The sequence below is a fragment of the Gracilinanus agilis genome, chromosome 4 (assembly GCF_016433145.1).
Source record: "Gracilinanus agilis isolate LMUSP501 chromosome 4, AgileGrace, whole genome shotgun sequence".
Taxonomy (NCBI): Eukaryota; Metazoa; Chordata; class Mammalia; order Didelphimorphia; family Didelphidae; genus Gracilinanus; species Gracilinanus agilis.
The window spans coordinates 246,591,686-246,605,981 of NC_058133.1; the positions used below are offsets into that span (position 1 = coordinate 246,591,686).

The window sequence follows — 14,296 nt, forward strand, 5'->3', positions numbered from 1 at the left end:
CTTTGGAATCAGTACCATATTTGTGTCATAAAAGGAATTTGGTAGGATTCTTTGCTTATCATATCAAATAATTTGTATAGTATTGGGATTAGTTGCTCTTTGAATGTCTGATAGAATTCACTTGTGAATCCATCAGGTCCTGGTGATTTTTTCTTAGGGAGTTCTTTGATGGCTTGTTCAATTTCTATTTCTGATATGGGATTATTTAGGTATTCTATTTCTTCTGCTCTTAATCTAGGCAATTTATATTTTTGTAAATATTCATCCATATCTCCTAAATTGTTACATTTGTTGCCATATAATTGGGCAAAATAGTTTTTAATGATTGCCTTAATTTCCCCTTCATTAGAGGTGAGGTCTCCCTTTTCATCTTTAATACTGTCAATTTGGTTTTCTTCTTTCCTTTTTTTTATTAGATTGACCAGTATTTTGTCTATTTTATCTATTTTTTCAAAATACCAGCTTCTAGTCTTATTTATTAATTCAATATTCTTTTACTTTCGATTTTATTAATTTCTCCCTTAATTTTTAGTATTTCTAATTTAGTTTTCATCTGGGGGGTTTTAATTTGCTCGCTTTCTAATTTTTTTAGTTGCATGCCCAATTCATTGATCTCTGCCCTCCTTAATTTGTTAATATATGCACTTAAGGATATAAATTTCCCCCTGAGTACTGCCTTGGCTGTATCCCACATAGTTTGGTAGGATGTCTCATCATTGTCATTCTCTTCAATGAAATTGTTGATTGTTTCTATGATTTCTTCTTTGACAAATTGGTTGTGGAGAATCATATTGTTTAATTTCCAATTGGTTTTTGATTTGCCTGTCCAGGTGCCCTTACTAATTATTATTTTTATTGCATTATGATCTGAGAAGGTTACATTTATTATATCTGCTCTTTTGCATTTGTTTGCAATGATTCTATGCCCTATTACATGGTCAATCTTTGTGAATGTACCATGTGCAGCTGAGAAGAAGGTGTATTCCTTTTTGTCCCTATTTATTTTTCTCCACATATCAATTAAATCTAATTTTTCTAGGGCTTCATTCACCTCTCTTACCTCTTTCTTATTTATTTTTTGGTTTGATTTATCTAGATCTGAAAGAGGAATATTTAGATCTCCCACTATTATGGTTTTACTATCTATTTCCTTCTTGAGCTCTGCCAGTTTCTCCTTTATGAATTTGGATGCTATGCCACTTGGTGCTTACATATTGAGCAGTGTTATTTCCTCATTGTTTATACTGCCTTTAATCAGGACGTAATGACCTTCCCTGTCTTTTTTAATCATATCTACTTTTACTTTGGCTTTGTCAGAAATCAAAATAGCCACTTCTGCCTTCTTTTTCTCATTTGATGCCCAAAAGATTTTGCTCAAGCCCTTAACCTTAAACTTGTGTATGTCCACCCACCTCATAGGTGTTTCTTGTAGACAACATATGGTAGGATTTTGGTTTCTGATCCACTCTGCTATTTGCTTCTGTTTTATGAGCGAGTTCATCCCATTCACATTCAGAGTTACAATTATCAGTTGTGCATTCACTGACATTTTTGTATCCTCCCCTAGTCCCACTCCTTCTTCTTACACTATTTCCTTTTAAACCAGTGGTTTGCTTTGAGCTGGTATCCCTTGTCCCCTCCCTCGATTAACTTCCCTTTCTACCCCCTCCCTTGTTATTCCCCTCTTTTTATTTTTAAAGGCCTAATGAATTCCCTCCCCCTTCTTCTCCCCTCCCTTTTTTTTACCTCCCCACTCCCCTGCTCCCCTTTGTTTATCCCTTCTGACTTTCTCAGTAGGGTTAAGTAGAGATTTTTATCCCAATGGATAATATAGCTACTCTTCCCTCTCCAGGTCGATTACACTGAGAGTAAGGTTTAACTATTACCTCTTAATGTTCTCTTCCTCTCCTTCTTATAATAGTATTCATCCCTTCCCCTTCCCATGCCCTCTTTGTGTGTAATAGAATATCCTATTTTTCTTATTCCTTCAAGATTCTCTTTGTGTCCTCTACTATTCACCCCCCTCTTTCCCTCCCACCCATATCATCTTAGACCATTTAGTATTCCAACCTTTTCTTATGAATAATTCTTCTAATTGCTATAATAGTGAATACTATAATAGTGAATAGAGTTCACTACAGAGAATTATATATAGCATTTCTCCACATAGGAATACAGATAATTAGATCTTATTTAAGCCCTTAAAGAGTCAAATTTAAAAAATTAGGAGTTTTCTTTCTTTCCCCTCTGTTTCTTATTTACCTTTTCATGTTTCTCTTGATTTTTGTGGTTGGATATCAAACTTTCCATTTAGTCCTGGTCTCTTTTGTGCAAATACTTGGAAATCTTCAATTTTGTTGAATGCCCATACTTTCCCCTGGAAGTATATAGTCAGTTTTGATGGGTAGTTGATCCGTGGTTGAAGGCCCAGTTCTCATGCCTTTCTGAATATTGTATTCCAAGCCTTGTGGTCTTTTAGTGTGGAGGCTGCCAGATCCTGTGTGATCCTGATTGGTGCTCCTTGATATTTGAAGTGTCTCTTTCTGGCTTCTTGTAAGATTTTTTCTTTTACTTTAATTTACTTTACTTTAATTTAATTTAATTTTTAATTTACTTCAAAGCTCTTGAATTTGGCTGCTCCTTACTCCGCCGCCATCTTGTTTCCTGTTCCCTAGAGTGATTTTAAATGGAGTTTGTCTTTCTAAATGTTGCTGCTAATTTTTATTGGAAATAAATAGAAATACTAATGATTTTTGTGGATTTATTTTGTATCCTGCAACTTTGCTAAAATCATTATTTCCACTAGCTTTTTAGTTGATTTTCTGAGATTCTCTAAGTATACCATCATATCATCTGAAAAGAGTGATAGTTTATTTTCCTCACTGCCTACTTTAATCCCTTCAATTTCTTTTTCTTCCCTAATTGCTGCAACTAGCATTTCTAGCACAATATTAAATAATGGTAATAATTGACATCTTTTCTTTATTCCTGATCTTACTGGGAAAGCCTCTACCTCAGTGGTTTACAAACTTTTTTGGCCTACTGCCCCCTTTCCAGAAGATATATTACTTAGCGCCCCCTGGAAATTATGAAACTATTTATTGAACTCAGAATAGAATGTAATACAAAAAAAGTGTGGCCATCACTGCCTCCCTGGATTGGTGCAGCACCCACCAGGGGGCAGTACCGCCTACTTTGGGAATCACTGCTCTAACATCTCCATTGCAGGTGATACTTGCTGATAGTTTTAGATAAATACTATTTATTATTTGAAGAAAGGTCCTTTTAATCCGATACTTTCTAGGGTTTTTAATAGGAATGGGTATTATATTTTATTGAAGGCTTTTTCTGCATCTATTGAGATAATCATGTGATTGCTGTTAGCTTGGTTATTGATATGGTCAACTACAGAGTGAGTTTTCCTTATATTAAACTAGCCTTGCATTCCTGGTATAAATCCCACTTGGTCATAGTGGATAAGCCTTGTGATGATGGCTATAGTCTCTTTACTAGTATTTTATTTAAAAGTTTTGCATCTATGTTCATTAAGGAGATTGGTCTGTAGTTTTCTTTCTCTGTTTTTAATCTTCATGGTTTGGGAATCAATGCCATATTTGTATCATAAATAAATTTGGTAAGACTCCTTTGCTTATTTTGTCAAATAGTTTGTATAGTATTGGGATTAGTTGTTTTTTAAATGTTTGATAGAATTCACTTGTAAATCCATCAGGCGCTGGGGATTTTTTCTTGAGGAGTTCCTTGATGGCTTCTTCAATTTCTTTTCCTGAGATGGGGTTATTTAAATCTTCTATTTCCTCTTTCATTAATCTAGGCATTTTTTATTTTTGTAAATATTCACCCTTTTCACCTAGGTTGTCATATTTATTGCCATTTAATTGAGTATAATAGCTCTTAATAATTGCCTTAATTTCCTCTTCATTAGAGGTGTGATAATTAGATTAAGTCTACACTGCCCATCTTTAGATTTAATCACCAAAGGTGAGAGCACCTTCCAATTCTGGGAGGTCCTAACCCACGTGCCCCTACGCTTTCTATAAGAAAGGGTCTACTGTGATTGGACACGGAGGCTAGGGGAAGGCACTGGAAGTGATGCATACGTGACCCCTATAAAAGAGGGAGTTAAGTGAGTGAGGCTGCTTCTGGTTTGGTGAAGGGGACCTGCGGGAGCTTTGCTAGTTCGTGATCAAGACTGTTTCATGTGGTGAGTTTAAAGATTGAATCTTCCTGAACTTCTTTTAAGAAAGTTCCTTTTATAGACTCTGTGAATGAAGTTTGCTCCATTCACCTCCGGGCCTCGGGCCCTTTAACCCTTGGCTGAGGGTTAAGATCTACCTGGACTAATCAGTGGGATAGAGTCTTATCTCCATACTTCCTCTCTCTCTTTCTTATGTAAATAAATTTCCATAAAAGTGGATTTTGATTTGAGATTATTCTTAATTGAGGACTGATAATAGTTCAATCCTCTAGGGACCATCTTTAATATATTGAACCCTTAAAACCTCTTTTTCACCCTTACAGAAGTGAGATCACTCTTTTCATTTTTGATACTATTAATTTGATTCTCCTCTTTTTTATTAGATTTACCAGTATTTTATCTATCTTATTTATATTTTGAAAGTACCAGATCCTGGTTTTATTTATTAGTTCAATAGTTCTTTTATTTTCAATTTTATTAATTTCTCATTTAATTTTTAGAACTTCCAATTTAGTTTTTATCTGGGGATTTTTCATTTGTTCTTTTTCTAATTTTTTAAGTTGCAAGTCCAATTTATCAATCTCCTCCCTCTCTATTTTGTTGATAAAGGCACTCAGAGATATGAATTTTCCCCTAGGTATTACTTTGGCTGTATCCCATAGATTTTGATACATTGTCTCCTCATTGTCATTTTCTTCAATGAAGTCTGTAATGGTTTCTATGATTTGTTTTTTGACCCACCAGTTTTGTAGAATTATATTACTTAGTTTCCAACATTACTGCTAAGGAGGCAACTTGGCATAGAAAATAGAGAATCTCCCTTAGAAGGAAGAAAACCTGGATTCAAGTTCTGTCTCTGATATTTTCTGGCTTGTATGACCTTAGAAAAGTCATTTAATCATTTTCAAAGAATATAAATTGTATTGTAGTTGCTTATCCACAAGGGTTAAAGGTAGTTCTCTCACAGGAATTCCCTATACAGATAAAATCATGATTCAAGACCAATAAAATAAAATACTATAAGCTTTTGCAAGTCATGGATAAAAATGGGTCATGTTAGAGAAAGGGTTTCTACCTCTCCTCCAATTAATGTAAACACCGAAGGTCTTAAAAGGGCTAAATTGAAGAAATCAGTCAATCAGAGATATAAGTGAGGTACTAATAAGTCAATAAGTAATTTGGGAGAAATTAAGGGCTTTAATAATAGCTTGTATTTATACAACACATAAAGTTTTGAAAGGTATTTTACAAACATTATCTTTTTATCATTACAACCACCCTGAGAGGTAGGTGCTACCATTATCCCTATTTAATAGATGAGGCAGAAAAACAATTAAGTGATTGCCCAAGGTCACAAAGCTAGACACTAGATTTGAATTCAGCCCTGCTGCATCACCTCACTGCCTCAAAATTATTGGATAAAGATAATGATATACAAAAATATCTTGTGATATTTGAAAGAATCAGACATACCATAACACAGTAAACTAGTTTGAAAGTGAGCTTACCAACAGAAGACTAGTCTAGGGGGCAGGAACCAATCCCAGAAGAGAAATTAGTTTGGAGAAGAAGAGAACTACCAAAGATTATGTATTACCATACTAGCCAAGAAGTTACAGTTTTTAAAAAACTAAAAACAACTCATTATATTGTACTGCATTTATCAAAATGAATAATTTTGAAAAATAAGTATTATGATACATTTAACTATTGCTAGTCCCCATGCCCTATAGCCTCTTGGTCACAAGACAATGATGAGGTAAGGAAACTGACACCACTTAATGTTGGACAGCAAAGGGAAATGACAAAGGGCTCAGGGATTGCTAAATTAACCAGTGGACTTCCCACAGAGGTTTATGACATCTCTATCAGGTGGAACTTAGGTGGCTTGGCCTAGAGTAAAGGCCTTTGACAAATTAATTAATTAATCAATTCAGAATATTTTTACATAGTTACATGATTCATGATTTCTCTCACCCCTCTTCCCTTCCCCTCCCTGAACTGATAAGCAGTTCCACTGGGCTATACATATATCAGTGTTCAAAACCTATTTCCATATTATTCTTATTTGCAATAGAGTGATCTTTTAAAACCAAAATCCTAATCATATCCCCATCAAACCACATGATAGATCATGTATTTTTCTTCTGAGTTTCTGCTCCCACAGATCTTTCTCTGGATGTGGATGGCATTCTTTCTCATAAGTTCCTCTGGATTGTCCTGGGTCATTGCATTGTTGCTAGTAGAAAAGTCTATCACATTGAATTGTGCCATAATGTATCAGTCTCTATGTACAATGTTCTCCTGGTTCTGCTCATTTCACTCTGCATCAATACCTGGAGTTCTTTCCTGTTCATAAAGAAATCCTCTAGTTCATCGTTCCTTTCGGCACAATAGTATTCCATCACCTTTAGATACCACAATTTGTTCAGCCATTCCCCAATTGATGGATACTCCTTCGTTTTCCAATTTTTTTGCCACCACAAAGAATGCAGCTATAAATATTTTTGTACAAGTATTTTTCCTTATTATCTCTTTGGAGTACAAACACAGCAGTGGTATGGCTGGATCAAAGGGCAGACATTCTTTTAAAGCCCTTTGGGCATAGTTCCAAATTGCCCTCCTAAATGGTTGGATTCATTCACAATTCCACCAGCAATGTCCCAATTTTACCACATTCCTTCCAACATTTCACTTTCCTTTGCTGCCATTTGGCCAATTTGCTAGGTGTGAGTTGGTACCTCAGAGTTGTTTTGATTTGCATTTCCCTAATGAAGAGGGATTTAGAGCACCTTTTCATATGCTTATTGATAGTTTTGATTTCTTCATGTGAAAACTGCCTATTCATATTCCTTGACCATTTGTCATTTTGGAAATGGCTTGATTTTTTGTAAATTTGACTTAGTTCCTCATAGATTTAGAAAATTAAACCTTTGTCAGAGAGTTTTGTTATAAAAAAATTTCCCAGTTTGTTTCTTTCCTTCTAATTTTGGTAGCATTGGTTTTGTTTGTACAAAACCTTTTTAATTTGACAGTCAAAATCATCCATTTTACATGCATCTCTTGCTTGGTCTTAAATTCCTTCTTCTCCTACACATCTGACAGGTATACTATTCTATGTTTACCTAATTTGCTTATGATTTCACTCTTCGTATTTAAGTGATTTGTCCATTTTGAATTTATCTTGGTTTATAGGATGTGAGATATTGATATAAATTTGATTTTCTCCATACTGTTTTCCAATTTTCCCAGAAGTTTTTGTCAAATAAAGAGTTCTTGTTCCAAAAACTGGGATCTTTGGGTTTATCAAACACAGTCTTGCTGAGGTCATTAGGGTAAAGGCCTTTGGCTCTGGCCCTGGGTAGAGGTCCTCTTTTTAGGATATTTTCATATTCCGATAAGTATATATTCTGACAAATTTAAAATCTAGTATAAGAAAGAATCAATAAGACTAAAGTCTAATGTAAAAAAATAATTTATTTAACCTCATCTAATTACTCCTAATTGTATTATGTATTAAGATTAGTTAATTATCCTTAACTGACTATTCATATATACAGTCTGTTAATATAAAAGAAATAATTAATTCCCCTATACAATCACATTAAACTAGATAACCCTGATTAGAACTTTGCATTGGGTTAAAATCATTGATTTAGTAATAAGGTTGCTATCAGCTCAGATTGGATAAGGATCTAGGGGTCAAAGTCATTTCCTACATGTGGATGAATTTCATCAATTTGGGTTCAGCTTTTAGGCCAGAAGGAAGAGCTCCCTGCCAGAGAGAGGAGAGTCCTCTCTTCTCCTTGTACTTATGCCAAATCAGCTGCTTAGCTTTAAAAGGGAGCTACTTGGTTGGTTAGCAGCACTTCATCCTGAGGGAAGCAAGAGACACTTCAAAAGAGACATAGAAGAGGTGTGTCTCTAGAAGACCCTAGGTACCTTATAATGGGTCAGGGGGACGGAGGATATTATTGGAAATTGTAAGAGACAATCAATCTTCATCAACAGGAAACTTTAAGAGATGATGGATAATACACATAACTGTAGTCAAGAGGGCAAAAAAGAGCCAAATATTCATGTTAACATCCATCTACACAGCAGATAATATATTTGTTTGTCTCGAGTTTAGCTGTGTGACTTCATGAAGTCCTCTACTTTTGAGAAATATTTTTCCTTGGTGATGCTCAGCCTAAGATATCTGTCCTAAAACACTACCCATAAACTCACCAGTTTGGCCCACTTAACTTAAAGACACAATTCCTAATTGATTGTATTAATAACAAAAGTAAAAAAAAAAATCATATGATTATATCAATAGACAGAAAAAGTCTTTGACAAAATACAACACTCGTTACCATTAAAAACACTGGAAAGTATAGGTATGTATAAAGTAAAAATTAATAATTAGAAGTGTATTATACACAATTATAGTTAGCATCAGGATTAATAGTAGTAGTGATAGTTTCTGATCAATTATCCCTGTAACTCTCCTATATAGATTAGTTCAGCTAGACCAGTGATGGGCAAACTTTTTAAAGAGGGGGCCAAAGGAAAGGAAATGTTCATCTGTCAGTCTGTTTCTAAGGCAACTCTTTCGAAGTTTCATTGTATTTTATCCTACTTATTATATTCATCAGATTAGGAATAATGTCTCACAGCCGGATAGAATATTTCAAGGGGTGGCATCTGGTCCATAGGCCTGTAGTTTGCCCATCACTGAGCTAGACCTTTCAGAGAAGAGAGAAAAGAAGTCTATCTCTATATAACAAACAATACAGATATCCTCTCCCTGACCTGAATAGACCTTTCCCAGATTTGACCCCCTTTAGTACTTTTTTATGTGACCAAACACCTCTCCTTTTCTTTGTTGTTGATTCTCAATTGACTTGCAATCAGCATTTCAAGGGTTAATAAAATGAAGTCCTATAGAAAACTACCTTACAAAGAGTCCAATGAGGAGGCCATGGAACCTAAAAGATACAGCAAAACTCCTCTCTAGAAAATTGTTAAGAAGACTGTGGCTCTGGCCTTGCACATTCCTGAATTATGACTAAAATGGAGAAAGTGTTAATTTGAGAAAAACTCTCATGATTCAGAGAGCCAGGAACCAATAAAGGGGTAAGGAGTATGTCAGATAAGAAGTTGATAACTCATAAACAAGTGATGATAACTAAAGGCACCATTGTATAGATTTCTTACAAAATAAGGATTCTTTTTGTAAGCCAATGAACATAGCTGAGGTAAAACCCAGCAATGTTCCTTGTTGTCTGCTCTTTCTCTTATAAAGGCCTGTCAGCATCTTATCTAAGTTTCTTGTCTGCTCATTAGAATGATTTCTGGGGGTGCTAGACCCCCCTACCCGATCCAGACAGGTATAAGTGGATTATTTTCTTAAAATGATACAAATAATCCACCTAAAGTCATCAGCAAGTATGGTTTGTAATGGGGATAATAAGCTAGATAAGCCTTACAAAGAAGATCAAGAGTTAGACAATTATGCCCATTATCATTGCTATAATTTAATATAATGTTAGAAATGCTAGCAATAGCAATAAGAGAAGAAAAATAAGTTGAGGGAATCATAATGGGCAAATAATAATAAAACTATCTCTGTTTGCAGGTAATATGATACCATATGTGGAAATACCTAGAGATTCAACTAAAATTTTAGTCAAAACTATTATTATTTTAGCAAAGTAGGAAGACATAAAATAAAGCCACATAATTCATCAGCATTGTTTAATTTATCACTAACAAAGTTCTTCAGGAGATAAAAAGTAACATCCAATTTAAAATAACCAGACAGAATAAAATACCCAGGAGTATACTTGCCAAAACAAACCAGATAATTACAGGAATATAATTATAAAATAATTTTTACACAAATGAAGTAAAATGTAAATATCCCGCAAAATACTGTCAGTGAGTAGATAGAGCCAATATAACTAAAATGACACTCCTACCTGAATTATTCTATTTATTCAATGCCATCCCAATTAAATTACCAAAAAAAATTATTTTATTGATCTAGAAAAAATAAAAACAACTTTCATTTGGAAGAACAGAAGATCAAGAATACCAAATGAATTAAATTTTAAAATATAAAGGAAGAAAGTCTAGCATAACTGGATTTTAAATTGTATTATAAAGCAGTAATTATCAAAACTGTCTGGTATTAACTAATAAATATAAAGCATATAAAGAAAACAAAGTGTAACAGAACAGACATAAAACAAACAGTAATAATAAAAGATCAGAGTAACCTATATTTGGCCAAAGTATAGATCCAAGTTTTGGGGATAAGAATTCACAATTTGGTAAAAATTACTGGGACAACTAGAAAGTAGTTTGGCAGAAACTAGGTATAGACCAATATCTTATAACATTCATTAAAATATGATCGATATTGACACATGCCCTAAACATAAAAGGAGATATCAAGCAAATTAGAAGAACAGGGGAAAACACCCAATCAGATTTGTGGATAGGAAAAGAATTTGAGTAAACAGGAGATGGAGAACATTGTAAGATATAAAATGTGTAATTTCGATTACATCAAATCAAAAAGTTCCTGTACAAATGAAACAAATGTAACCAAGATTAGTAGGAAAGAAGAAAATCAGGGGTAAATTTTTAATGAGCAATTTCTCAGATAGAGGGTTCATACCTAAAACATATAGAGAATTTTGTTGAGAATAAAAGTCATCTCTCAATTGATAAATGGGCAAAAGATATGGACAGATAGAATAAAGAAATAAATTTCTTGAATAAAGAAATAAAATCATAGGTATATGAAAAAATGCTCATATAATAGGTATATGAAAAATGTCCTAAATCACTATTAATCAGAGAAATACAAATCAAAACAATTTTGAGATATCATCTCACACCTCTCAGATTGGCTAACATGATGATAGGGCAAAACGCATTGTTGAAGGGGGTGTAGAAAAATGGGGACACTAATCACTACTGGTGAAGAGTAATTTGGAATTACGCCAGATTTATAAAACTATGTATACCCAAGGAGATCAATGGAAAAGAAAAAGAACCTCTAAGTTTCAAGATATTTATAGCAACTCTCTTTGTGGTAGCAAAGAACTAGAAACTGAGGGGATGTCAACTGGGTAATGGCTGGAAAAATTGGGATTTATGATTGTGTTCGAATATTATTGCACTATAAGAAAGGATGAGCAGGTTGATTTCTTTAAAACTTGGAAAGATCCACATGAAATAAGAGCAACACGAGGAGAACCAAACAACATAGCTATAGAATTAACATTTGAAGAATAACAATTCATATTATATACATGTCTTTTTGTCAATTGATACCTTGGGAAGGGTGAGGCTGAAATACCTGGGAATAAATTCTATTAAATAAATTAATTAGCATTTTTTTTTAAATGGATCCATGAGTCAACATCTTGAATATTTTTATCGTGGTATATGTTAACAATACCTGGAAGGGACTTTTCCATTTTGTTTCCAGGGTAGATTTGTAGAAATGTTTCACAAATTCCATAGGTTACAAGTCAGGAAATGCCCCTTTCGGTGATTCCCTAGGTAGTGAAACAAACCTGCTCAGAATAAGAAAGTATAATTTAAGGCGGTATGACAAACCCTAATTGCATTGGTCTTCTGCAGTACTTATTTCGTGTGGTGAAAGCCACTGCAAGCAAAGAAATTAGCACAATGGGGAAACTCAGTCAACAGGATTCAGCCATCACCTTCATAAGACTATCTTCTCTACCTTCTCAGCAATATACACCTATCTCTAAGATTAGCATTTGTTGGGGGCAAGATACTACTTCCGGTGATTATCTCCGGGCAATTTCCCTTTGATTTTGGTCTATTGACTTAACATTAGGTCAAGTGGTTATATCTTCTGATTGGTGTCCTTGAGTAGTCTATCCTCAGGCCAGTCAACCTTTCACTGAATTGTTAAATTTGACCTTCTGAAAGGGAGTCTGACCACATCACTCACATATTCAATAGGCTCTATTGGTTCTTATCCTCAGGATGAAATATAAAACCCTGACATTTTAAAGACCTCCATTAAAATTCCTATTTTTCCAACCTCCTTGCACCCTCGCTTCCCTCTGTACTCAGGATCGATGACATATACAAAGAGCGTGGCAAGCTACTTATTATTCTAGAAAATAAATTCAGAGATTAGAGGGATGCACTTTAAGGAAATGGCAAGCTGGGCAGGGGACGGCCAGTGCCCAGTGAGGCGGGTTCTGTCTCTGAAAGACCTACATCCATTCTTTCCTTCTAAGTATAAGAGATACATAATTGTGTTCTAAGATTTGCGTGGGGAAGGGAGACCATAGTAAAAGTCACCTAAACGTGAAGACGAGATGTACAAAGTGGCTCGACTCTCCCCAAGGTCAACCAGGGAAAAGCAGCAGAGGCAGGACAGGAATAGTAAGTAAACCGATTCTAAACGCAGCGCTTGGTTTATGTCCCGCTACCTTACTTGGCGCATGCCTAGTAGAGCTACGTCTATTCCCATAGTAGCTTTCCCGCTAGAGCCCCACCTCCACATGGGGCCTGTTTGCCCGTGGGACACAGAACCCGGTTCAGTTGTTTCTTAGCGGTAGGTTTAGGTCGTGTACAAGTGCTTGTGAGCAGGAATTGCTGCTACAACCCGCACGTTTTAGAACTTAGCAGGGTGTAAACAGAAATTGACAAAGAACGGCCCAGCACAATTTCTCTCCGAAAAAACTTAAGAGCGACATTTTCAACCCTCTCAACCGAAGTTGCGGGAACCCTTAAAGATGACTTCCCGAGACGAGAAGCCAGTCTACGTACACAACTCTTTTAGTGACAAGGTGGGCGGCCCTAAAAAGGGCCTTTTGTTGTGGGTGCAGGAGGGACGGCAATCACAGGGACCAAGCCAGCGGCCTAACCGCCAAAGCCGTACAGAGTTCGGCCTTGGCGTTTAAGAGCGTATACGACGTCCATGGCGGTGACGGTCTTCCTCTTGGCGTGCTCCGTGTAGGTGACAGCGTCTCGGATCACGTTCTCCAAGAAGACTTTGAGAACGCCACGGGTCTCTTCGTAGATGAGACCAGAGATCCGTTTAACACCACCGCGCCGAGCTAGGCGCCGGATAGCAGGCTTAGTAATCCCCTGGATGTTATCCCGCAACACCTTCCGGTGCCGCTTAGCACCTCCCTTACCAAGACCCTTGCCTCCCTTGCCACGGCCAGACATGGTGAATCAGACAGCGACAAGCTAAATCGGTACCCAGCCGCTGCCGACCACGCTATATATAGACAGCGGCCCATTCCGTTGGCGGACCTCTTTGAGAACAGGAAAGAGGCGGGGCAGACGGGAGGTGGGAGTCCATTCTGTGGGCGTGGTCTGCAGCTTACTCCTTCCCCAGAAGAAAGGGGAGTCTCACAGGAATCTTTCCCGATTTTTATTTTACCTCTTTGCTTTCTGGAGACCCGTGCCTTCAGTTCAATTCAGTTCTGTACTGATAACATTCCCTTCGCTATCGTTTCGTCTGTTTTACCACTGGGTTTTGGGGGTTTGGGTTGTTTTTTTGTTTGTTTTTGGCAAAGACCTTTTTTTTTTTTTTTTTTTTTTTTGCTGTGAGAAAGTTGTTGAATAAAAGTCCTGCCTTTCCATAGCTTATTTTTATCATTCAGTCCCAACATCTGGGAAACGAGCGTGCAAACAAATATAACTACGAAAAAAAAAACAAAGGAAAACTTTGGTCGATGGGTTCAAACAGGTCTCTCAGAGGAGGAGATTGCCAACAACGCCTTCCTCCCTGGTTCTCTCCCACTGTCTTTCACACCCACCTCCATCCAGCCATAGCTTTCCTTTTGAAAGATGGAGGAGGAATTGCATTGGGGGGAGGGGAAGAAGTTCAGGGATGGAGGAGAGCAGTCCTTTGACCCTTCTATTCACCTCTGACCTCTCCTTCCTTTCTCCCTGTCCAGTCCACCCGGAGCTGCTCTACAAATTCCAACCCCCAGGGCAATGCTGACCCCATCCCTTGACCAACACTTGCACACAGGCACACACAATCAGTTGTCAAGCTTAGTGTAGTTAGCCTACTTCCAC

At 36.4% G+C, this 14,296-nt stretch overlaps 2 protein-coding genes across 2 annotated transcripts in view; both read right to left on the minus strand.

The window, feature by feature from the left end:
* LOC123243904 (histone H3-like) overlaps positions 1–8,102 on the minus strand; it is a 9,746-nt gene extending 1,644 nt beyond the window's left edge. The window contains exon 1 of the mRNA XM_044672046.1: positions 8,086–8,102. Within this exon, the coding sequence (XP_044527981.1) occupies positions 8,086–8,090 (5 nt within the window). The 5' untranslated portion in view covers positions 8,091–8,102. The remainder of the gene's footprint in view (positions 1–8,085) is intronic.
* Positions 8,103–12,434: 4,332 nt separating this feature from the next.
* On the minus strand, positions 12,435–13,446 carry LOC123243902 (histone H4). Its single transcript, XM_044672044.1, has one exon. The coding sequence runs from the start codon at positions 13,433–13,435 to the stop codon at positions 13,124–13,126; it is 312 nt and encodes a 103-aa protein (XP_044527979.1). The 5' UTR covers positions 13,436–13,446; the 3' UTR covers positions 12,435–13,123.
* Positions 13,447–14,296: the final 850 nt, after the last annotated feature.

Excerpts from the sequence above, each read along its gene's own strand:
- LOC123243902 (XM_044672044.1), bottom strand. The coding sequence starts at position 13,435 with ATGTCTGGCCGTGGCAAGGGAGGCAAGGGTCTTGGTAAGGGAGGTGCT.